The sequence below is a fragment of the Nyctibius grandis genome, chromosome 7 (assembly GCF_013368605.1).
Source record: "Nyctibius grandis isolate bNycGra1 chromosome 7, bNycGra1.pri, whole genome shotgun sequence".
Classification (NCBI taxonomy): domain Eukaryota; kingdom Metazoa; phylum Chordata; class Aves; order Nyctibiiformes; family Nyctibiidae; genus Nyctibius; species Nyctibius grandis.
The window spans coordinates 6,907,530-6,932,644 of record NC_090664.1 but is presented as its reverse complement, the minus strand read 5'-3'; the positions used below and the strand labels follow the sequence as shown (position 1 = coordinate 6,932,644).

Here is a 25,115-nt window from a genome sequence, read left to right as displayed (position 1 = left end):
CACAATGACAACAAAGCTAATTAACATAGAAACCTACATAAAACCTCTTTGCTTAATAGTAGTCCAAGTTGAAAGCAGGGCAACGAAGAGTGGAAGAACTCCAGGGAGGAGAAAAAAGCAAATAGAAAAAATTCATCCACATAGCATTTATCATCCAAGAAAAATGTTTGTGTTATGACATACCTCTTTTGAACCTAGTCAATCCCTAAGCATCAGCATTGTTACAAGCTAGTAAAATTCCAACTTAGGACTGATGTCACGAGCTTGCAGCATACAACAAGAAGCCTACTGTGCAGTTTTTCACTACTTTTAAGAGTAAATCAATACTATCTAGAGAAGATATACAGATTTGGGAGCCCTATAAAACATCTTTAAGCAACAATTAAAGAGATATTTCACCATCTTCAGAGCTACTAACAAACTGTTACTTAGTCCAACTGTTACTTATCATGTTTGTGTCAAGATGACATCAGAAGAGCACTTCTGCTAATATTGTGCATAGCAGCTTTTACAGTTCATTAAGCTTGACTGACAACAGGACTTTTACTAGTAAAACCATACATACCTATAAAGGTTTTTGTCTTCATAGGTACAGTGGTGAGAGATGTGACAACCCTCCTTCCCCTGCCAGTCATCTTGGCATGCTGACAAAGTTTTTAAGATATGTATCATGCCTTTTTGGAAAAAAAATATACAAGCCTATCGAATCCTGTGTCAGTAATAAACAGCATGTAACAGATCACAAACACATGGTACTTCAAATCTATACAGCAAGGATGTTAAACTGTATTCTAACCTGGATCACATGTCACCATATACAACTTTCCATACCTTTGTCTCACGACCCATCATATATTCAAAGAGCACTTTCCTCAAGTATTCAAACTCAGTAGGCTCCCCTAAGAGGGAAACATCAGTATGGTGAAGGTTTCCATCTGTGTAAACAAAAATAAGAGAGTATTTATACGGAGAGTGACTCATATGAATCTGTGTTTTGCCAATGGCATGACACTGAACAAGAACAAATGCTGGATTCTGCACCTGGGGCAGAGTAACAGCAGATGCAGAAAGGGGTCTGGGGGTGCTGGTTGATGGGAGGCTCAACAAGAGTCAGCAGTGTGCCCTGGCAGCCAAGAGGGCAAACCGCATGCTGGGGTGCATCAAACACAGCATGACCAGCTGGTCAAAAGAGGTGACTATCCCGCTGTATTTAGCACTGGTGTGGCCTGACCTTGAGTATTGTGTGCAGTTCTGGGCCCCATCATTTAAAAAGGATGTTAAGGTCCTTCAATGCATCCCAAAGAGGACACCAAAGCTGGAGAAGGGGCGGGCAGGCATGTCCTCTGAGGAGCAGCTGAGGACTCAGAGTTTGTCTAGTTTGGAGAGGAGAAGGCTGAGGGGTGACCTCGCTGCTCTCTCCAGATAACCTGAGGATGGGAAGCAGAGAGGGAGGTGCTGATCTCTTCTCCCTGGTACCCAGTGCCAGGACACGCGGGAATGGCTCTAAGATGCGTCCGCCAGGTTAAGTTTGGACTTGACATGAGGAACCATTTCTTTACCGAGAGGGTGGTCAAACCCTGGAACAGGCTTTCTGGAGAGGTTGTCAATGCCCTTCCAGCTGAACTATGCTGTGCTATGCTTCTTCCTACTTCTTCCTTTCCCTATGAGAACATGCTGAGGAAATCTCTGATGACACTTCTTCCCAACACTGCACTAGCAGAAGGCACTGAATACCCATAACCATGTCCCAGCCTAGGCATTGGCTTTGTCACGTTGTGGGGAGGAGGCATGCACCTACTGATGGGGGTGATCGTCTTGAGGTAATTAGACAACCTGCACAAATTTGCAAAACACCAGGTGTGAAGTGCGGTTTCTGAAAGTCTTCTGTGTTCATCCAGTTGAGCAGGGTTTCCACAGGATGGCAACACCCCACATCTCTGACACTAGGGAGGCTCAGAGATCAAGCCCTCAGTCTGAAGCAGGACATGCTCCTCCACTAAATGGTTGCAAATCTTTTGGAGGTGAGCAATACCTGTTCATTTCCTGTGGATTTTTTTTTTGCTTCTTGTACTCATTTTTAGAAATGCCTGAGCTGTTTCCCATAGAAAAACATGGAAGAGCCTGAGCACAACAGTGCTCCCTCAGAGAGAAGGTCCATCTGGCCCAGTATTCTGTCTCCAAAGAGGCCAACCATAAGTGTCTAAAGGAGAGCATATGAGCAGTGCAGGTCTGCTTCTGTGAGCGTCCTGGGGGTGCTCATAGGCCTCAATGGCTGGGAGCAGCCTCTGAGCTGTAATAGCTAAAATTTTTGTTGTTAAGAATTTTAGAGAGTCATAAAACGTATATTTAATTAGCCAAGACAAATGGATAATTCCTCCCTACCCGCTTTCAAGTGCCATGTCTATATCACTCCCGCTGTGGATACAGAAAGTTTAAGAACTCTGATATAGAGCTCTTAACTGTATGACATAAAAACAAACATCAAACAAAACGCTGTGTGATTTGCTCATCTGAAATCACACACCAGCTCTATTATAACAGACAAGACAAAACAAGGATGTCACAAAAATATTATATGAGTGTTCTAAAGAGACTGACATTTTAATAAATTGCCTAAAGCAAAGCATATCTTTAAAAAAAACAAGCAACTTACTTGTGATGAAAACTGTATACTTACCTCTGTACGGTGTTCCAACTGATGTGACGTACATATTCTTCTCATAATTTTTCAGTCGGTCTTCCAGTACATGAATCTAAATAGAGAACAGTAAAAACGATAAATGGTGTTCACAAGCAGCTAACTTAAGCATAATTGAAACAGTTTTCGCTAAACATCATCTCCTTCTACGAAAGCAAAATGTATTTGCTTTTTAAGGAAGGAAAAAATTAAAAACTGTGTTATTAAAAACTGTCCCTAAACTACTGAAGGAAATGTGTGTACATGTGTATATACACATAAGAATATCTATAGTAAATGTTATGCATATATGTGTATTTATATACATGTGTCTATTTTATACACATAAGCATACAGAAAAAAGAAAACATGACAAAAATTGTACTTAACATCAAAATGTTTAGTTTAGAAAAAGATACTTTTTACTTGTTCAAACAGCACCCTTACCTGCTCTTTGAACTCCTGCTCTTTCAGTTTTGAATCATTGACTAGTGTTGTCTTCTGTGCAAGCTGTGCCTGAAAGAACAGCCACATATGGAAATCAAGAAACTGCTGAAGATGTATTATAGGTACCTTTTGAATAAACCTCTTTCTCCTCTTAACACACACAAACTTATAAGCAGTATTTCTGCTTTCAAACTGCTGTGAAACAGAATTATCTAAAGAGCAAAATAAAATTTAAGACTTACCTGAAGTTCTGTTATTGTGACCTACAACAAGAACAAAAAAAATTTAGATTAAAATGTATGAAAAATACTGAGTATATCAAGTACTCGACACAGGTAAAAAAAGAAAGAAATATCAATCATCTACTTCTGATACAGTGTGTTAATTGAGGATGACAAAAATTGAGATTACCAAATCACACATACACTTATGAAAATAAGTAGTCTCATAAATAGAGTTTAACTTATTTGTACTGACAGTACATAAAGCTTATATTTAAATTCTCTTATTTGATTCTGTAGGACAATTATCATAAATATAACTTCAAGAACCTAATATTTCCAAATCTTTACCAAATGGATATTGGAGATGAATGATAATTGAATGAGTATGAAGCACATGCCAGAAAACCCTAACTACTATTAATACTATTCACAATATTGTATCTTTTTCCTTAATTGTCCAAGTTGCATTTGGAAATGTGACCATTTATCTGAAAATAGCTTCAGCTTAAGAGCTTCATGAGCTCTATATCTTGCAAAGATAGCCATGTTCATGAAGTACAGAAACAATACTAAGCTGAAACTTCTACCTTTCAGTGTTCCAACTCTAAAGAAAATAATGCTTTAGTAGTCATGGGTATAACTCAAGGTTGTAAAATCATTTTAACATCAAATAATTTTCATGCGTAATTTTTTTTTTTTTTTTTTAAGGTAACCTAAACAACACAGAAGTGGTACATACTAGTTATTTCTTCCTGACCCGTTTAGGAATTGTATTGAAAAGGAAAGCTATTCCCCATCTCTGTAGGTTCATAAAACCTACGGGTTTTCCTACATTCCGCAAACAGAACATAGGGGAAAATCATTCCTCTACGGATCTCAAACCTGTAAGTGCAATACTTGGTTCTGAAGAGCTCAGTCATCTGACCAGACATTTATTTTCTCATGAAGAGAGACAGTTTCTGATATTTTTACATCCAAGGCTTAAGGATGTTATTATTTGCCAACTGTGTATCACAGTCAGACAAATATTGTTCAAACGTACAGTTATGCTTCATGTCAAAGTTGATACGTTATGTGTGATGTTTGGCCTAGGCTGACAACAAACAGCACAGGAGGTTTTATAAGACAAACTTCTGTGACTTGGGAGACTCCAACTTTAGACAACAAGTGTATCAATTGCCCACAAAAAGTTGCTTCCAGTCAACGGAAGGCTTCTGAGCTGTTTGATTACAGAATCACAGAATCACAGAATCACAGAATGTTAGGGATTGGAAGGGACCTCGAAAGATCATCTAGTCCAATCCCCCTGCCGGGGCAGGATTGCCTAGACCATATCACACAGGAACGCGTCCAGGCGGGTTTTGAATGTCTCCAGAGAAGGAGACTCCACAACCTCTCTGGGCAGCCTGTTCCAGTGTTCAGTCACCCTTACAGTAAAGAAGTTTTTCCTCAAATTTAAGTGGAACCTCCTGTGTTCCAGCTTGCACCCATTGCCCCTTGTCCTGTCAAGAGATGTCACTGAGAAGAGCCTGGCTCCATCCTCTTGACACTTGCCCTTTACATATTTATAAACATTAATGAGGTCACCCCTCAGTCTCCTCTTCTCCAAGCTAAAGAGACCCAGCTCCCTCAGCCTCTCCTCATAAGGGAGATGTTCCACTCCCTTAATCATCTTCGTGGCTCTGCGCTGGACTCTCTCTAGCAGTTCCCTGTCCTTCTTGAACTGAGGGGCCCAGAACTGGACACAATACTCCAGATGCGGCCTCACCAGGGCAGAGTAGAGGGGGAGGAGAACCTCTCTCGACCTGCTGACCACACCCCTTCTAATACACCCCAGGATGCCATTGGCCTTCTTGGCCACAAGGGCACATTGCTGGCTCATGGTCATCCTGTTGTCCACTAGGACTCCCAGGTCCCTTTCCCCTACGCTGCTCTCCAACAGCTCTGCCCCCAACTTGTACTGGTACATGGGGTTGTTCTTGCCCAGATGCAGGACTCTACACTTGCCCTTGTTATATTTCATTAAATTTCTCCCCGCCCAACTCTCCAGCCTGTCCAGGTCTCTCTGAATGGCTGCGCAGCCTTCCGGCATCTCAGCCACTCCTCCCAGTTTTGTGTCATCAGCGAACTTGCTGACAGCGCACTCTAATCCCTCATCCAAGTCATTAATGAATATATTGAATAGAACTGGTCCCAGAACCGACCCTTGCGGAACTCCGCTAGACACAGACCTCCAACTGGACTCTGTCCCGCTGACCACCACTCTCTGGCTTCTTTCCTTCAGCCAGTTCACAATCCACCTCACTACCCGATCATCCAGACCACACTTCCCCAGTTTAGCTGCGACGATGCTGTGGGAGACCGTGTCAAACGCTTTACTGAAATCGAGATAGACCACATCCACAGCTTTACCATCATCTATCCACCGGCTTACATCCTCATAAAAGGCTATCAAGTTGGTTGAGCAAGACTTCCCGTTGGTGAAGCCATGCTGAGTGCCCCTAATGATCCCCCTATCCTTGATGTGCCTAGAGACAGCACCAAGAACAAGTTGTTCCATCACCTTTCCGGGGATGGAGGTGAGGCTGACCGGTCTATAGTTACCCGGGTCCTCCTTCCTGCCCTTTTTGAAGACTGGAGTGACATTCGCTTTCCTCCAGTCCTCAGGCACCTCTCCCGTTGCCCACAACTTAGCAAAGATGATGGAGAGTGGCCTAGCAATGACTTCCGCCAGCTCCCTCAGCACCCGCGGGTGCATCCCATCAGGATCCATGGATTTATGGACGTCCAGGTTGCTTAATTGGTCCCTGACCCAGCCCTCATCAACCAAGACAGATTCCTCCTCTTTCCTGACTTCTTCTGAGGCCGCAGGGGTCCAGGGCTCCTCAGGACAGCCTCCAACAGTATAGACAGAGGCAAAGAAGGCATTCAGTAACTCCGCCTTCTTTTTATCCTCTGTCTCCAGGACCCCCACCTCATTCATCAGTGGGCCTACATTGCCTCTAGTGTTGGCTTTACCTGCAATGTATTTGAAGAAGCCCTTTCTGTTGTCCTTGACCTCTCTTGCAAGGTTTAATTCCAAGGAGGCCTTAGCTTTCCTAGTTGCCTCCCTACATCCTCTGACAACAGACTTATATTCCTCCCAAGTGGCCAGCCCCTCCTTCCACGATCTGTACACCTTCTTCTTCCACTTGAGTTTGCCCAGCAGTTCCCTGTTCAACCATGCAGGTCTCCTGGTACCCTTCCTTGACTTCCTACCTGTTGGGATGCTCTGATCTTGAGCTCGGAAGAAGCAGTCCTTGAACGCTAACCAACTATCTTGGGCCCCCTTACCTTCTAGTACCCTGTCCCATGAGATTTCCCCTAGCAATTGCTTGAAAAGGCCAAAGTTGGCCCTCCTGAAGTTCAGGGTTGTGATTCTGCTAGCTATTCTGTTCCTGCCACATGAGATCCTGAACTCTACCATCTCATGGTCACTACAACCAAGGCTGCCCTCAACCTTCACCTCTTCAACCAGACCCTCCTTGTTAGTGAGGATCAGATCCAGCAGCGCTCCTCTCCTAGTTGGCTCATCCACCATTTGCATCAGAAAGTTATCATCAATGCACTGGAGGAACCTCCTGGACTGAGGACGGCTGGCTGAGTAGGCCTCCCAGCAAATATCAGGGTAGTTGAAATCCCCCACAACAACCAGGCCCTGTAATTGCGAGACTGCTCTCAGCTGCCTGTAGAAGGCCTCATCACCCTCCTCATCCTGATCCGGTGGCCTGTAATAGACACCCACAACAGTATCACCCCTGCCAGCCTGCCCCTTAATTCGCACCCACAAACTCTCAACTCGCTCCTGATCTGCCTCTGGACAGAACTCAATACATTCTAGCTGCTCACTCACATAAAGAGCAACTCCACCACCTCTCCTTAGCGGCCTGTCTTTCCTGAACAGGACATAGCCATCCATTACCACATTCCAGTCATGCGAGGCGTCCCACCAAGTCTCTGTAATTGCCACTAGATCATAGCCCCCCGACCGAACACGGATTTCTAACTCCTCCTGCTTATTCCCCATGCTGCGTGCATTGGTGTACAGGCATTTCAGGGAGCGAGCTGGGCACACCGATTTCATCCCAGATTCACCCCCTGATTTCACCCCAGGGGGATGGGGGGCCTCCTGGTCTACCTCAACTCTAGAGCATTGCCCCAGTGGTGCAAGCCCAGCTACCACCCCATCCCCCTTCGAATCTAGTTTAAAGCTCTCCAAATGAGCCCTGCTAATTCCTGACCCAGAACCCTTTTGCCCCTACGACATAAACCTTTCCCATGTATCACTGTCACGCCTGGTGTCTTATAAAACCAGCCATTATCAAAGAACCCAAAGCCCTGCCTGTAGCACCAGTCTCGTAGCCAGGCGTTAATAGAGAGAATCCTACTGTTCCATCCCACGTCATCACCTGAAAATGGAAGGAGGGAGGAGAAAACAACTTGTGCCCCAGACTCTTTCACCAGCCGTCCTAGGGCCTTGTAGTCTTTCTTCATCCCCCTCAGACTACGGGATGCAGCTTCTTCCCCACCTGTCTGGAAGATCAGCAGGGGGTAGTAGTCTGTGGCCTTCACCAGGTTGGGGAGTTTCCTGGTGATATCCCTGATTCGGGCTCCAGGCAGGCTGCAGACCTCCCTGTGATGGGGGTCAGCTCTGCATATTGGGCCCTCAGATCCCTTTAGAAAGGAGTCTCCAACCACTAAAACTCTTCTCTTCTTCCTTGTGGAGGAGGTAGCTATACGCCCGTCAGGTTTTTCTGACTGTGGTGGGACCTCTGATATAGGTTGCCTCTCCACCACATCCCCATTGGACCGGCTGTATTCCACTAGGGCTTCATATCTATTGCTCAGAGGCACCTGTGGAGGCAAGGTAGGCAAGGAGGGCACTCGCCTTTTGCCACGGCCATAGACTTGTCTCCACTCACTCTTCTCCTCTAGGTTATTGTTTTCCACCTGAGAGGGGCAGAGTACAGGGGTCCCTCGATCCTGGGAGCTCTCCGGCAGGTGCTCCCATTTTTGTTGCAGGGAGGGCAGAGCCTGGCTCCACCAGTCTATCTCCATTTCAGCCTCCCGAATGCTCCTAAGCCTTTCTACTTCGGCTTGAAGCCTTTCAACCCGGCTTTGCAGCTGTGCCGAGTTGAAGGAAAAAAAACTAAAAGAGAAAAATGCTACGAAGCAACAAAATAAAACAGAAATAAGGTGAGACAAAAGATACCACAGCAAATATAAGATGACAGAATTCATTTGAATGCACATGTAAAATCCAGATATGAATTTGTACAGTTCTGCTCAGGTATGTGGACAAGGTCCACAGGCCACATCCAATTTTCTCATCTAGCTCTGTAATGTTGCACATATATGCTATTGTATCAGTTGCAAATATATGCTATTGTACCAGGTAATAATAGCAGGCAAGGACAGGCAATGGACAAATTAAGACAGGTAAGAATTAAGAGGAAGAAGAAGAACTCTTAATTTCTAAGGAAGAAAAAAGAAAACTGCCTCCTGACCCCGGAACAGACTGTGCCAAAGAGTGAGAATCCAACCCTGAAATACTGATAAAACAAGAACTGGAATCCCACTTACTCACAGCTCTCTAAAGTATCTGCAGGGAGGTTGCAGTGAAGTGGGAGTCGGCCTCTTCTCCCAGGCAACTAGTGATAGCACAAGAGGACATAGCCTCAAGCTTCGCCAGGAGAGGTTCAGGTTGGACATTAGGAAGAATTTCTTCTCAGAAAGGGTTATTAGACACTGGAACAGGCTGCCCAGGGAGGTGGTGGAGTCACCATCTCTGGAAGTGTTTAAAAAAAGACTGGACATGGCACTTAGTGCCATGGTCTAGTTGACAGGGTGGTGTCAGGGCAATGGTTGGATTCGATGATCCCAGAGGTCTCTTCCAACCTGATTGATTCTGTGAAATGCTGCCTGCACCATAATTAAACAAAGCTTGTAATTAAAAAATATTTGAGCTTTGACTGGACCAGAAGATACACATTCAATAGCCTAATCTGACTATTAGAATAGTTACGTTGTTTTGAGATGAAGTCACTGTTGCAAGCAGCATGAAATGTGAAATTCACATTCAGTTAAATCAGAGCTATGCAAAAGAAAGCTTATGAACAATTTGCTAAATTTGAATTAAGTTGGAATTCTCAAAAATACTCAAGGAAGCCTGATGCCTGTATGCCAGCGAAACCACGGATATTTAACTGCTTTAACACTCACCAAAAAATCCCATTCTTATTCCGCAAGCACTTTGAACCCTGATGCTTTAACTGTACTTAAGTACATGCACTACCACACAACCTGTTTTTCCACCCCTCCAAATGAGGTATCATTTATCCTTTAAAACAAAGCTATTTAACAGCGATGGATTTCTCTCAACTGGTTTATACCCGCCACAGATAGAACAACTCCTTTGAGTTTCTCTAAAGTCTGCTGTGGAGACTCCAAGGAGTGGAGAACTGTGGACAAGATTCCAAAGACAGGCAAAATTAGCCGTTTATTTTGTTTATTGTAAGTAGATTCATCTTTACACAGAGGTGTAACATTTGCAATATTAAAATGTTTTACAGCTCTATGCTACCATCGCAAACCTGTGCGATGCATTTCTGGGAAGACTTGAGAAATACATGAAATACCACTGCTTGTATATAGATTTGATATAACTTTCATGTCCTATCAGTGAATATGTAATTCCAAAGATGCACATATAATATGATGCTAAATGACTACTTGTGTTTATAGCAGACTTCTATAACAAAGTAGTGAAACAGTTAACGAAGTCCTAAAGATAAAGTACTCTTCATACTTTTCAGAATCATGTTTTAGGGTTTAGGAGTCTCTTAAAGAATCTTCCTCCAGATACTAAGATTATGTAAGATTATCATCAGTGGGTAGACTAAGGTTGATTAAGAATAGAAGGCAGTCTGATATAAATATTTCTGCTTTGCCTGTTATGAAAACAACACTCATGTCACAGAATAGTTACTAGAATTAATATAAAGGGTGTTATAAGCAAGTGCAAGGCAGAAGGGACAAACATTAGTACAATGAGGTAATTTGTGCCATAAGTTCATCGTGTCAAATAAATATATTTATTATCCCCATTGCTGCATGTTGTCAAAATGAAAAATTTTAAAATAAGGTTAATATGAACTCTCATCAATGACTCAACATCTCATATACTTTTCCTCTTCTCAGTGTAATAATGACTAGTAATATTTTCATCAAAAAATTCCTCAAACTAAAATGTGGTCCCAGAAAGACAAAAAGCATACACTCAGTCTTCTTTCAATTACGACCTCTCTGTCCATAATTCATATATTCAAGGACCTATTTCAGAGCCCTTTGGAATTTGAATTTTAAAAAAATCACACTAAAAACGACCCAATGTGATTTCCTTTCCTTCTAAAGGGCTCCCAGTAAAATCAAAATTAAAAACACATGTAGAGAGTAAAAAATCCCACCTTAATAATCACAACACAATTGGACTTTTTAACATACCATTAAAAAAGGTAGCATCAAATACCGCAGATTCTAAAGAGGTTCACTTTTGAACAAGTTAACATCTAAAAGAATAGAAACTGAATGGGAAAGTGAAGGCCAGATGTAGAAATAAAATCCAATTAAGAGCAAACTACAGAATTTTATGAAGACTAAGCATTTCACACTTAAAGATATAAAAATAAATGTTAGTGCCAGCTCACTTTTTCACTGTTCCAGCGTTCCTCTTCTGCCACCCTTTGTTTGTATTCCTTTTGCAAGTCTTCTAGTTGTGTCTGCACCTCATAAACTTTTGCTGTCATCTCTTCTTCACGAGCCTTCAAAATACAGGGGAAAAAAAATTACTTATACAGTTAATCATCTAACCACTCAAAACCTTAACTACTGTAGACAGAAAGCAATCAACAAAAGTTACATTATACACAGAAAGAATATGCTTGAAATTCAGTACAAAGGCTAGTTACACTACAGGACTACATTCCTACAAACACAGGAGCTCAACAACGTTTTGCAGGCCTTCGACAATTAAGATTACATAGTTAGGATTACACTTATTTTTTTGAAAATTAGGAAAAAAGAGCTATTTCTATCGGGCACTAGAACAGCATTTGAGTATAATCCAGTAAGTGTATTACTAGAGAGACTATGACCTTCATGAAAGGGACACATCATCGATGATACAGAGTCACTTCCTATACTCTGGAAGTGACAAGGACTTAAATCCTTTCCTCACTCACTCTCACAAAGATGTTCCTAAAGCAGTTGTAAGCTTTAAGTGGTGGTGGTGGTCGTTTTGTTTTGTTGGGTTTTTTTGTTTGTTTTGTTTTGTTTTGTTTTTGTTTTTTAACATTAAGAATCTAAAAATCTTACAATTTCTTGACTACTGTTCACTTAAATAAATCAAAATTGCATGCACATAATTCTTAGTCATAGAAGGTAGTTGAAATGCAGAAAAGAAATTCAACTCAAAATGATGAATGACGCTTCTGTAAAAGGGACCTACCTGTAGTTATTATTTTTATAAACCCCTGAACAGAGACTGTAATTTAAAATTTGAAATAATTAGAGGCCACGTGGGGTTCCAACATGCTACAGAATCTGTATTTACAATAAGAACTTATTGCTTTATACAGCACTTGGCATACTCTGAAAATAAACTGCATGCTATTTGGATTTAATTACAGTTATAGACTAAGACTTCAATAAAGTCGTAATTTCCCAAATCTTAACCAAAAGGTCCATCCTGTATTCACACGGGAGGCATTAGGACAAATGAGAATACACACCTGAAGTCAGATATTTTATTTTTAGCTCATCAACAGGCTTAAAATAAGCTGCCTGGAGCACAACATCCGATTTTTCTCTAATTACATACTTCAGTTGAAGAAAAAAGACTTAGGCCTCAAATTACAGGCTATGCTGATTTAGAATTCCTTTAATTAGGGAGACTTCATGAAATCTTATACGATAGAAATTTTTATGAAAGATAAGAAAACACCAGATAAAGCATGAGAAGTATCAGGGGAGCACTTCACAAATAAATCATATTAAGTTTAACAGACTAAATGATTCCTGCTCATCTTTAAGGATATATATTCAAATCAAGTTAGACTAATTTTTAGTGTCATTAACCACATTTAAAATGCATCAGAGGTACAAAGTTATATGAGCAAAATTCATTCTTGCAATTAGCATTATTTTTGCTTCATCTTCTTACCGTTATGACAGAGACAAACCTCACTGCATAAATGTCTTGATGTGAAATTTCTCAAACCTATCATAAGCCAAACCAGGTGTAAGTGGGGTTAACTGCTAACTTCAGGCTGAATTGAGAAAACCTATACATCTGCTGATGCATATGTTCCTATTTCTATCAGAGATCTCTATGAATATGACATACACTCAATTTAACATAAGTATTTCTTCACTTGTGAGATGCTTGCAATACTTTTTCAGGAAAAGAGGTAACAAATTCTCTAAACTTGTTTTTTCTCCTTTCCTAAAATAACAGAAACAAAAAACTTACACCTATACCATTACCTAAAAAAAGAAATATGTACTCTGAAATTTAAAATATCAAACTACAGTTTCTGCAGTTCCAGGCAACTGTCATTGCCATCATCAATGAGATGCAAAAAATAACAGTGCTCATGTCCTCCAGTTGCACATAAGTCAAATTAGCCTAAACCTTCAAGATCATACACTGAGTACAGCGTGCATGTTTCTGACATATGTACAGACTGAATGCATCAGAAAACAGAGAGGAATTACATCTGCATGACTTCAAATCACAAACCTATTTGGGCCTGTAAAGTAAGGACCTGAATGGCAACACACTGCACATTCAGGTAAAAGAAATATAAATCCTGCAGAAATGCAGAATTTAGATCTACGGTACAAAAAAAAGTCTCAACTGTTTTATAACATGCAATTTTTCTAAATTAGGAAACAAAAGAAGGGGACTCTAAATTTTAAACCCTGCCATCTCCATCCAGCTTGCTAGAAGTTCAAAAATCAGAGTGGAACACACCAACCTGCCTACAAGATTGAAATTTTTAGTATTAAACACTCAGTCATGCTCAGTACATAGCTCTTTGGGCTGGTAACTAATCATAAACAAACAGAAGTTCACTTACATTTATTACTACTGGTTCTGTTCAAGGGATATTCTATTTTATTAAATTATTTGTGCAAACAGGACTAAGATTAGCAAAATTAAAGCCTGCATCACAACATGATGTACAGTCTAGCACTGAAAACCATTTAATCTTTTGTTGCCATACATATGGGGCTGGGACAATTTACTTGGCTAAAACAGGAGGCATCCTTGGAAGGTAAAGTATCTTTAGACTCAAGTTGGCTGCTTACTTCTGGTTGAAATGTTACTAGAGCAAAACTATGTCTATCTGCAAACATCATCCAAACAAACTGTTCATTTACAAGTAAACCCAAAAGTTTTACTAGCACAAAAACTATGCCAACAGACTGCACCCTGCATAGAACAGAACCTTACTTTAAGGGCTATAGTGCCAATCTGGACAGAGCATCAGAGAAAGGAGCTAGAGAGTGAGGCTGACCCATAAACACTGTATTTGAATCCTTAAAAGAAACAACACACCACCACCACAACTCCAGTAAAGCTTAACTCACTCACTTTCCTCATTTCAATCTGGAACACAAACTGCTCAAGGACATAAGGACCTAACTGTGTATTTTTTATTGAATGATCAGAGCTAGGGCTTACTTTTTTGGTATTCTTTTATGTTCATAAAACACAGAAACATTTTAATTGCAAGCTAGATCACCACACGTATCACCTGTAATTCAAGCAATAAGATCTTTACTAGAAAGCATTCGTTTTTCTGTCTGATTGTGCAATGAAAAAAGGGGAAGAGTTATTTGGAAATGTGTATAGTCATATCGCTTTTCAGAAAGATACCTCAAGGATTTCTTCATATTTTTTCACAGTTCTTTTTAGATCATCATCTTTTTCAGCAATTTGTTTATGCAACTGTGTTGTCTCTATGTGATGATTCTCTATCAACTCAGTTTCTACCTCCTGGGCTTTACCTATAAAAAAAAAGCATATTTATTTTGTTAAATTATGTCACAACAGTATTTTAAAAACCTTGAAGACAACTGTTGAAGGCATCTACAAGCAGTGATAATTACGTCACTTGATCCTAATATGTATGAAGTATGTTGTCTGCAGTTTGGTATCCAGAGCAATTGTTTCTACCTGATGCTGGAACTTTTAGAGAAAAGTTAAGAACGCAACCAAAATTTATCAACTAATTCTATCTCCTACTCTATCTAGAGAAGCGAATGAAACATCTGCAAATCTTCAGAAATTCCTCACTTGTGTCAGGGTACTTCCAGTAACTGTGGAGTCAAAGATACTTTCTGCTCACTTCTCCAACTTGCAACTTACACTATGGTGGCAAAAGACGGACAGAGAAGCTGAAATATGCTGTACTCTAGTTATAACCACATGGTATAGCAATCAGACATCATACACAGTTAGTACCTGTCAGTGGTTACAGGGAATGAAGTCTGCAAGACGCAGCTAAGAAAAGGCAACTCTGATTCCCAGATGGAGCTAAGTTTCTCTAAAAGGCACCTTTCAATGCCATATATTCAACGATGGAGTGTTAAAGGTTTGTACTGCTGAAGCCAAAGTAGTATTACAATGAAAACTTACCAATGTGCTTTCACCTCTAAAACCTTACTCTCCTGTTTTTTTTTCTTTTGTACATACGATAAAAAGATATGGCTATCATGGGTAACTCTTGCCATGACAGATGCAAACAGAGTGCTAGATCAAAGATCCAGCCTGCAGGGTAAGGAAGAACAGCTACATACACATTTTCCTAATTGTGCTACAATTAACATTTGTATATTATTTCCTGAGCAAGAGAAGTTCTTTCCCCAAGTTCTCTAGACAGTCATAAAACACATGTTGTCTTTATCAGAGTCCCAGGTAGAACGCCTTCCCCAAAACATCTGAAGATTTTGTTTTCTGGCTATTTTACTGATTAGAGTTGTATTAGTATTTCACTTACTGATCGTCTCTTTTACTGCTGTTTCCAGTTCTCTTTCTTTTTGAGCCAGCTGAGTATTGAACTCTCTCATTAACTGCTTTAAGGTGGAGTTGTGCTTTAACTCAGTGTCTTCTTGTTCACATCTGAACAAAAATGTCAAAAAAATACAGTGAGGAAATAAAACGTTAAAAGAGAGTGTGAGAACAGTTTATCAAGGCAGGAGATCTGGGAATTTCTCCAAAACTATTTTAGAATGGGATGGTTTTGAATTACACGATTCTGTGGGATTCGGTGAGGCTTTTTGTTCCCCTCCTATTTAATTCACCTGGAAGATGTAGGTGTTTCATTTAAAAAACAGCCCAGGATTGAGCACTTCCAAAAGATAGGGATTTTTTGCTGAGGAAGATGAAGAACTGGAAGTGAAGAATGTGCCGTATAAAAGGAGAATTTTTAGGGAATTCCTTGCTTGAGAAACCATTCAAGTGCTGAGCCGTATACCACATTTTTGTGCAGTACATATGAACAATTCTTGATATCATTTGAACATGAAGCTCTCAGTACTAAGTTTTAATAAACTTTGTTTTCTGTTTGAGGAAACTGAACTATATTTTATGTTCTGGCAATGCTGAAAATGACCATCACTAAAAAAAAAAAAAAAAAATCAAAAGCAGTATTACTTTTCCAAAAGACAAACCACTTTTTAAACTGATGACTCAAACAGTGTTTTATGTGTTCATGAAGCGCTACTTTCAAGTGGCTTTTTTCTTGCTGTTTCTCTATTTAGAAAAATGACAGAAAAATACCAGTCATTATTTCATTGTCACAAATTGAGCTTTAAAAAAGTATTCCTGAGGTTTTAGTGGTTAAAGATAGAGCAAAGAAATGGTAACAAGACCAGGAAAAAAGAATTTACCTGATTTTCTGCTCCATTTCTTCTAAGCACTCTTTCTTGACTATGTCAAGCTCCTGCTGATGTTCTTTTCGCAGAGTACGTAAGTCTTTTTGAAGATTATTCACTTCTTTGCGTAGTTTCTGTTTCTCCCTTTCAGCCTCTTCCAGTTTAGTCTGCAAGTCCTTCTGCTGGTTCTGCATATCACCCAGTAACTTCTGCAGCTCCAAACCAGATTTAACCTTTTCTTCAGCATTCTCCTCAAAAGCTTTCAGACTGTCATTCCCTTCACCCAACTGTTGCTGTAAACTCTTTAGCTTTGCTTCATATCTCAAACTCGTATCTTCCATCTCAATCTTATGCACTTCATTTTCCTTCACTAGATTATTTTCCAGCTCTCTTATCTTCTGCTCTAAATATTGACTGCCTGCCTCCTTTTCCTGCAATTTTTTCTGGAAATCTACAATTACATTCTCCATAACATGTTTTTGTTCTTTAGCTTTTAATTCTTCCCTGCTGTGTGCTAAATCACCACCACAACGGGCATGCTCATCTGCTAACAAAGAGTATTTTTTGGTTTGCTCCTCAAGTTCTTTCCTGAGGCTTTCAGTCCTACTCTGCTCCTCCTGATGGCTCTTCTCAACACATTCTATTTTTTTCAGGAGTTCTTCCTGTTTGTTTTGCAGTTCTAGACGAGAGTCATTACTCTCTCGTTGTTCCTTTTCATACTTCTGCAACAATTCATCTTTTTCAGTTAAGCCCTTCTGTAACACGTGCATTTTCTCTTCGTATGTCTGTTGGATGCTCTCAAGGATGTTATTTTTTTCTTTTTCTACAGCAGCTTTCATACTCTCTACTTTTTGCAGCATTTCTTTCTCTAATTCTGTGGAATCTCTTGACTTTATTTTTGCTTCTAAGGATTCAATTTTGGCCTCTCTCTCCTGCACTTTTTGTTCCAAGTCTCTTAACTGTTTTTCTCTATCTTGCTTAAATTGCTGTTCCTTTTCTTCCATCTGAGACATCAATTGCTTTTTTATAGAACCAATTTTTTGCTCTGCCTTCTTTTTCAGATCTGCCAGCTTAGTGCTGTTCTCTGCATTCAGTCTCTCTTCCAATTCTTTCATTTCTTCCTCTTTGCTTTTAAGTATCGCTGACTTCATTTGATCAAATTCCCTCTCCTTTGCTTCAAATTCAGCTTTCAGTGAACCTATTTGCTTCTCAAGATTAAGCACTTTTTCTTCAGCCTCCTTAAATCTATTGTCCTTTTCAAAAGCCACCTTCTCTGCCTGCTGGAGTTGCCAGGCTATCTCTTTTTGCTCTGTGTCTCTTTGTTCATTACACTTTTTAAGTTCCTCCATCAAGGAATCATATTCTGAAGTTTTCTGAGCAATGTGTTCTTCTAGTTCAGCAATTCTTGCTGCTTGGTTTCTTAACTTCACAGTTAACTCGCTTTCTTGCTTTTCCCTCCTATTTTGCTTTTGTTCCAATTCACTTTTTAACCTATCGAGATTCTTGCTTTGTTTAGCCAGCTGCTCCTTCAGTTTATTTAGCTCATCATCTTTTTTATAGGCTTCAGCATTGCTTAGTTCAAGTTTGCTCTGCAAATCTTTAATAGTATCATGATTTTGTGTAAACCTGGTTTGTGCTTTCATCTTCCACTCTGACAGCTTGGCTGTGCAATGATCTACCTGCTCAAGAGCTGATGCTTTTTCTTGACTCAGTGTCTCAACTCTGGATGATAACTCCTGTACCTGGTTTAACAACTGCAACTGATCCTCTTGATGTTGCTTGCTTAACAGAGACATGGCTGCTTCCTTCTCTGTTAAACTTACTGTGCTTTCAAGCCTAACATTAAGGTCACTAATTGTTTTGTTGAGAGCAGAGATCTCAGATTCTTTTTCCTGGAGTTCCTCCCTCATTGAAGTGACAGCATTGATATTTTCAGATAATTCTTTCCTCAGCTGTGTTATGCAAGTTTCTTTTTCTGATGCTGCTTGCTGCTGATGCCCTCCCTCTTTTTGCAGTTGTTCCTTTTCTGTTACAAGTCCTTCAATGTCAGCTCTCATGGACATAATTAAATTGTCCTTCTCTTGCAGCTGTTGCATTGACTTCTGCAAAGAAGTATTTGCAGCAGAATGATGCTCTGTTATTTCTCTAAGTAGAGCTTCTAGTTCAGGAATCTTACTTGTTTTAATTAATACTGCTTCTTTAACTTTTGCAGTTCGGCGCTCACAATCTGCAATTTTGCTTGTTACTATGCCTATTTTTTCATTACATTTTTCAATTAATTCATTGCTTTTTGTTTGCAATAAAGCTTCAGCATTCTTCCAATAAGCATCTAACTGGGCTGCAAGTTCTCCTGACCACCTTTTAAACTCAGTTTCTTTTAGCTGAATTGCCTCAATTTTTTTCTCATAATTTTCATGATCTTTATACTGAGAAGACTGCACAGTTTGGAGTTTCTCTTCAAGTGTTTTCAGTGTATCAGCCAGCTCAGTAATTTGGGCTTTGTCCTTTTCTTCAACTGCTTTCTGTTTACTGAGCTGTTCCTCAAGTCCTGACTGCTCTTTCAGGGACTGATTAAGATCATTTTCCAATTTTTTCAACTGTGTTTTCAGTTCACTTTCCTTATCCGACAAAGCGTTCACCTTAGCCACTGACTGCCTTAGTTGTTCCTGCAATTCCTTCAGGGACTCCTCCCTTTTCACCTGTTCTTCCTTCAGTTGGGTTATTTCTGTTCTGCAGCCCTCCTTCTCAGCACTGAAGGTGGCAAGTTTCTGTTTCAGGTCTCCAACTTCCTGCTCTTTCTCTTGTAGTTCCATTTCATGTTTTTCCTTGAGCTCTTCAACCTGCTGATTGAGTTTCTTTTCCCAACTCTGGGTAACTTCTTCCAACTCCCTCCTATGAGCCTCAGCAAGACTCTCTAGTTGCTCTTTCTGATTAGATTCCAGTTTTGACACAGCATCATTGATTCCGGCTGAGCTGGCATGTGCCATTTCCAACATTTTAGCATTGAATTCGCTCTCTTTCTGACTGAACTCCAACTGCTTGTTTTCAAGCTCTTTTTTCAGTTTAGCTTCCTGCTCAGCAAGTTTCTTTTTGAAAGTTTCCTGCATATCTTTTGATTTCTGTTTAACTTTCTCCATTTTGTTCTCCTGACGTTTCAGTTTACTTTCATATTCTCCTTGTAAAGCACTAATTCTCTCCTCTGCAGCTAACAGTTTGTGTTTAAGCTCTTCCACTTGCTTGTTCTGTAACTCCATGTGTTCAATTTCATTTTCCTTCTCAGTTAGACTTCTCTTTGTCTCATCAGCCTCTCTTTGTAGATCCTTCACTTGACATTCATATTGTTGTGTTAGAGAGGTTACTTTTTGTGTATTTTCATTGCTTTGCTCTTGCAAATGCTGCTTCAGGTCATCTACCTGAGAGATGTATGCCTCTAATTCATTCTTGACTTCATTCAGCTGGGATTCAGTTCTTTCTAGCTGCTCACTAAGTTGCAATTTTTCACCGTCAAGATCTGTCAGCTTTTGCTGCAGCTTTGCCAATTCCTCTTCATAAATCTTTGCCTGCTCATTAGTACTCCGGTGAGACTCTGAAAGCTCCTCTAGCTTTGCAGACACATGAACAAGTTCAGCTTCAGATCCTTCTGCAGATTCCTTTAGTTTCCATTCATGTGCTTTTAGTTCCTCCAGATGTCTGTCTTTCTCCTCCAATGATTGCTTGAGTTTGTTGAGTTCTTCTTTGAGTACCTTCTCAACACCTTGAATAGACATTTCATGCTCTTTTAACATCATTTCAACCTCTTCGTTGTGCCGTTTCCTCTCTTCTTCCAACTTTCCTTCCAATTCTTGCTTTGCTTCACACACTTTACTATTCAATTCTGAGAGCTCTTGTTCTAAATCACGACGTATTTTTAGTGCTTCTGATAGCTCAGAAGACAGTGCTTCTAATTCTGTTTGTTTCACATCAAGTTTTTCTAATGTTTTTTCATTCATCTCTTCTATGTGTGCATGGAAAACTGTTTCTTTCTCCTTCAAAATTGTATCTATCTCTTGTTCTTGTTTCTCTCTCATTTTTTCTATTTCAGTTACTTGTTGTTGCTTTAAGATTTGAAGTTTTTCTGTCCAAAGCTTTTCCTGCTGCTGTTTCATGTTCTCCAATTCTTTCTTGTGTTTTTCAACCAGATCATTGATTTCCTTATTGTGCTGCTTTTTTTCAGACTCCATCAGAGTACTTAATTCCTCCGATTGCTTTCTGTCATCTTGTGAATATTTTGCAAGAGAGCTTTCCAGTTCAAGAATCCTCTGTTACAGAATACAGTTTTGAAAGAATATGAATATTCAAAAGGCAACAAGTTGATTAAATTTTTAAAAATCTCACCAGGTTCACATAACTACAAGTCACTTACTTCATTATTTTTAGTGAACATCAACTTTTTATATAAGCCTTCCTCATCTAGTTTTTTCTCAACTTTGCTCCCATTATGGTGAGTTAGTTATTCAGTAAAAATTTTTCTATTTCACTGCAGTGCAAATAGATACAATAAAAACTTGGAAAGAATTTAACTATTTCAAATAAAATAATTCACATGATATTTATGAGAGATATGTTCACATTTTCTTATTAAGCTAAAGTGCCAACACATAAGATGAAAGATATCGGGAGTCTACACAAGTATTATGGAGCTTTGTACTTAACTACTGATTTCTCTTAATTTCACCTGTCATGGGAAAGCTGCTGTGAAGTTAAAACATGTCTACAGGAAAAACTTCCAAACTAATATATGGGAGCGGTGGAATAACATACAAACTTGCAATGGCAGATAATACAATCTTACCCATCACACAAAGCAAAGGACACTTCAAAAATTTAAGCAGATTTTTTACTTACTCAAGTATCTTTATAAGTGTTTGTACGGTAGCAGTACCCAGAAGCTAAACAGTTTAAAGTTTAACTCTCCTGTATAACATACATAAAAATTATGTAGATGGATACAAATTCATATCCCACACCATGATATAAAGTGAATGTATTCCTATATTCTGCCATCTAATCTTGTAAAAATCTAGGGGCTGCAGCATACCATGGCAATACTTAAAATTTCTGTCACTACAAGAAGTAATTCCCTTTTGGAATCTTTACTCACAGTTTTATACGTCTCTACTTCTTGATGCATCTTCTGAACCTTCTTGGCGCACTCTGACTGTATCGCTTTCTTCTGTAGCTCTAATTCTTCTAAGGCTAGGGATTCTTGCTGCTCTTGTTCTTGAAGGGTTTTTAAACACTCACTCTGATTTTTTTCCTGTATCAAAAATTATGATTAAAACAATAAATATAGTCATCACACCTTCAAAAACAATATAATAGGATATTTACAAACCAGTTAATAGGAGTTATACGATAATCACCTGTATTTTCTACACACACACACAGAGTTTGTATTTCATCTGTGAAAACAAAGTTGTTATCAATCACTTCCATTTTCTCTTCTTGGGAACCATTTGTCTTCTACTTCTCTTTGTATGAAAAACATAATGCAACCCAGCCTTTCATTTTGGTTTGTTTATCACGATTAGAGAGTTACACCTTAGAGGAATAAAGGTCTGCCCTCACTTGATTCCACTGCTAATGTATTTTTAAGCCTCTATTCCTTATAATAAAAAAATAACCTGAGAAACAGGTAGACAAATATAATCAGGAAGGGACTGTCAAAGTCCCTCAGTCCTAGTCACCAACATCATGGAGGAGCACAAAAGAGAATCTACTATTTGTTACATAAAATTACGTGATGATCTAAAGTGAATTACAGCTTATGAAAAAGAGCAAAGAATCACAGCGATTCCTCACAGCCTGACTTAGAAGAAAATTCTTTTCTGAGGTCAACCACTATGAATAGTTAACCCTGTTCACATAACACAGCCAGACATAATGATACCAACACTTTTGAAATAACAGCCTCACTCTTTGTACCTCTTTTACTCTAGTTGCTGTGGCTAATCACCACTGATCCAGAGGAAGAAACTAAAAAAAACAAGCCTAACAAAAAAAGAGCTTTCAAAAAAAAGAAGTCTTTCCCACAAGATGCAGCTGTTAGTGAGCAGTGATAGTGATTGTCATTATTCAGTCTGGATCACTGCAGCTTTCATGTTGCTGAAGTCTCTGAGCTCTTTGACTTTTGGAGGACTCTCATATCTTTGAGCACAGGAGGACTCTCACTGTGGAACAGGGTCACATTAAGACTTCCAGTCCCACCTCACGCTTACAGAAATGTCTTTCTACACATTTTAGGGATACTTACAAGAGCTGCCTTCATCTTCTCCTGGAACGCCTTTTCTTGGGCCTGTAATCTCTCGTGTAGCTCCTGATCTTTGGTAGCCATTTCTTTTTTATGGAATTTTTCTAGTTCAGCAACATGCTCCTCTGAAGACTTCTGTGAATCAAAGTCAGAAAAAACTAATTTCAAAACATGAAATAACAAAACACTGTGTATTATTTCTTAATAAGAAAAGCAGTGCAGAGAGAGGAAACAAGAACCATCTCTTTGCTCCCTTTGAGTAAGTAGCAACCACTTGGAGTGCTTAATATTAAGCCCTGACAGTTCTTATTTTCAAGCTTGAAGTTATCCATCTTCCTTCTCAAGCCTTTCACAGTTCTACTAAAAGAAACACCACATTTTCTAAAGACTCTTCTACCAAGGTAAACTTAGTGTTTTTAGTTTCAGTTCAAATAAATTGTGATAATAAATTAGAAAAGGAACTTCTGTCTGTAGCTTTCCCTGTATTTTTGTTATTTCATGAGTCATAAAGTGGTGATACTCTATGTAGACAGCTATCTACAACCTACATAGAATCATAAAATCATTTTGGTTGGGAAGGACCTTTAAGATCGAGTCCAACCATTAGAAAAATGTAATGCAAGTCAGTCATCCCCCTAAAGCATCAGCGTATTCTCTTAGAAAAATTAATAACATAACAAATGTCAACACAAGAACCGCAACTTAAAAGGTGTTCAAAGTTACAGCTTTGCAAGGCACATGCAGTACTCCTGCAATTCCTACCTGAATACACCAGAAGCAGCAAATTGTAGCAGTTCCTAACTGGCAGTTTGGCAACAAGTTCTTAAACGTAAACACATACTGGGCTAAGATAATCATTAAAAGTGCTTAGTATTAAAACCTAAAATCATGGTGATGTGTGAGCTGACTGCCATTAATTTCTTCTTCTTGACTCCCTTTAAAGTCTCAAGTGCACTTCTAGTAAATAATTTTATTAAATACTGTGAAAAAAAGAGTAATACTGTTAATTTTTACATGCCTCTAACGTACTGATTTTAAACTGTTAGAGAAAAAAAATCTATATGGGGAGTTTTCTATTTTGTCTTAAGTAAATCTTTAATCCCAGAAATTTATTTTATAGAATTTATTAAATAGCAAAATTTTTATAACAAAGTTCTGACATACTAATGTATTTTACAACTATAGTTTAATTGTAATTAAATGATTAGATTAAAAGCCAATAACACAGAGTGAGTTTCAGCTTTTACCTTCATAATCTCAACCACCTCTTGTTTCACTCTGGTTAACTCCCGTTGAAGATTTACCCTCTCTTCCTCACTTGCCTTTTCTACTGCTTTGATTTTTTCATCCATTTCTGCCTGCAATTTTTTCCGGGCTTCCTCTGTCTTTTGGGCAGTACTCAGAGCCCTCTCAAGCTCTTCAAAAGCTGCAAAGAAAGAAAAGTATATGACACTCAAGAAATATCTATGTCCCTCGATAGAAGAACAGAATTGTCAGTAACCGTAAATTACACGTAACAGAAGAATGAACTTAGGAATCCATCAAGAATTCACATGGGTTTATTGTCTAGAAAGGAAAGAGAACTGACAAATATCTGCGAATGTCTTCCAATACATTCTGTAGCTTCTATTTCTTCCCCCAAAATCACTATAAAATACATAAACCGTATAACTATGGCTCCTCTTCTGGCTATATGTGCTGAATAACTTCAAAGAAGAGGAAGAAAGCTGCATGAAGAAAAGACAATTCACAACTTGTTCTTCCACTAGAACAAGCAGACGGAAGCACAAACCAGGAATGACTGCTACGCAAGTCAGTTTTTACGGAATCGTGACAGAGTTCTTCCTGAACAGAACGCTGAAGTGTAATACCAGGCACTTTTTTTTTTAGCTGAGAGTTGTTCATTTCAAACTGTACAATCTAGATAATCTTATCTTTAAACTGTGGGTTTGGTGGAGTCCATACAGATGGCTTTGCTAATTTCATTATTTCACTATCTACTTTTAATGTAAACTACTATCAATGCAATTCAGAGACACTGGAAAAATGCTTGTGTGTTATGAAGATCATCCTGTGCTTCTAAACTTCACAAATAAAATGTAAGGAAAACAAAAAGATTTGCTCCCAGAAAACTTGAATATCTATAAGATGTTTCAAAAGAACACTCAAGCTGCAGTGATGAAATTTATTTACATTTGTATAAGATGCACAAGTCTGCTGAAACACATTTTAATTTACAAATCGGAAGCAATAATTCCACAGCTGCTTCTCATGCTAAGGAGAAGTACTGTAACATACTTTATTCACTTCACAGCTGATCTTTTAGATATAAAAAGAAAGCAAATAAATTCCTGTGTTGTGAGCTGGTTTATTTTTATTAGTAGTATTATATTATTCAATACCAGTATCTGAGTCCCTCACTGAAACTAATGGCAGAATCTATATAGAATTACATGAGACTAGAATTTGGTCACTATTAGGAAAATCTCTTTTCCTG

General features: G+C 39.1%; 1 protein-coding gene across 8 annotated transcripts in view; it reads right to left on the bottom strand.

The window, feature by feature from the left end:
- Positions 1–25,115, bottom strand: part of GOLGA4 (golgin A4) — a 79,002-nt gene that overhangs the window by 10,522 nt on the left and 43,365 nt on the right. For 7 of the 8 annotated variants that reach the window (XM_068405554.1, XM_068405555.1, XM_068405556.1 and 4 more), the window contains 11 exons: positions 23,866–24,044; positions 22,622–22,753; positions 21,470–21,625; positions 16,345–20,627; positions 15,453–15,574; positions 14,330–14,460; positions 11,094–11,207; positions 3,367–3,387; positions 3,125–3,193; positions 2,678–2,753; positions 832–935 (listed from right to left, as the gene is read on the bottom strand). In XM_068405554.1, coding sequence (XP_068261655.1) covers positions 832–935; positions 2,678–2,753; positions 3,125–3,193; positions 3,367–3,387; positions 11,094–11,207; positions 14,330–14,460; positions 15,453–15,574; positions 16,345–20,627; positions 21,470–21,625; positions 22,622–22,753; positions 23,866–24,044 — 5,387 coding nt within the window. The remainder of the gene's footprint in view (positions 1–831; positions 936–2,677; positions 2,754–3,124; positions 3,194–3,366; positions 3,388–11,093; positions 11,208–14,329; positions 14,461–15,452; positions 15,575–16,344; positions 20,628–21,469; positions 21,626–22,621; positions 22,754–23,865; positions 24,045–25,115) is intronic. The other variant, XM_068405558.1, reaches the window with a different exon arrangement.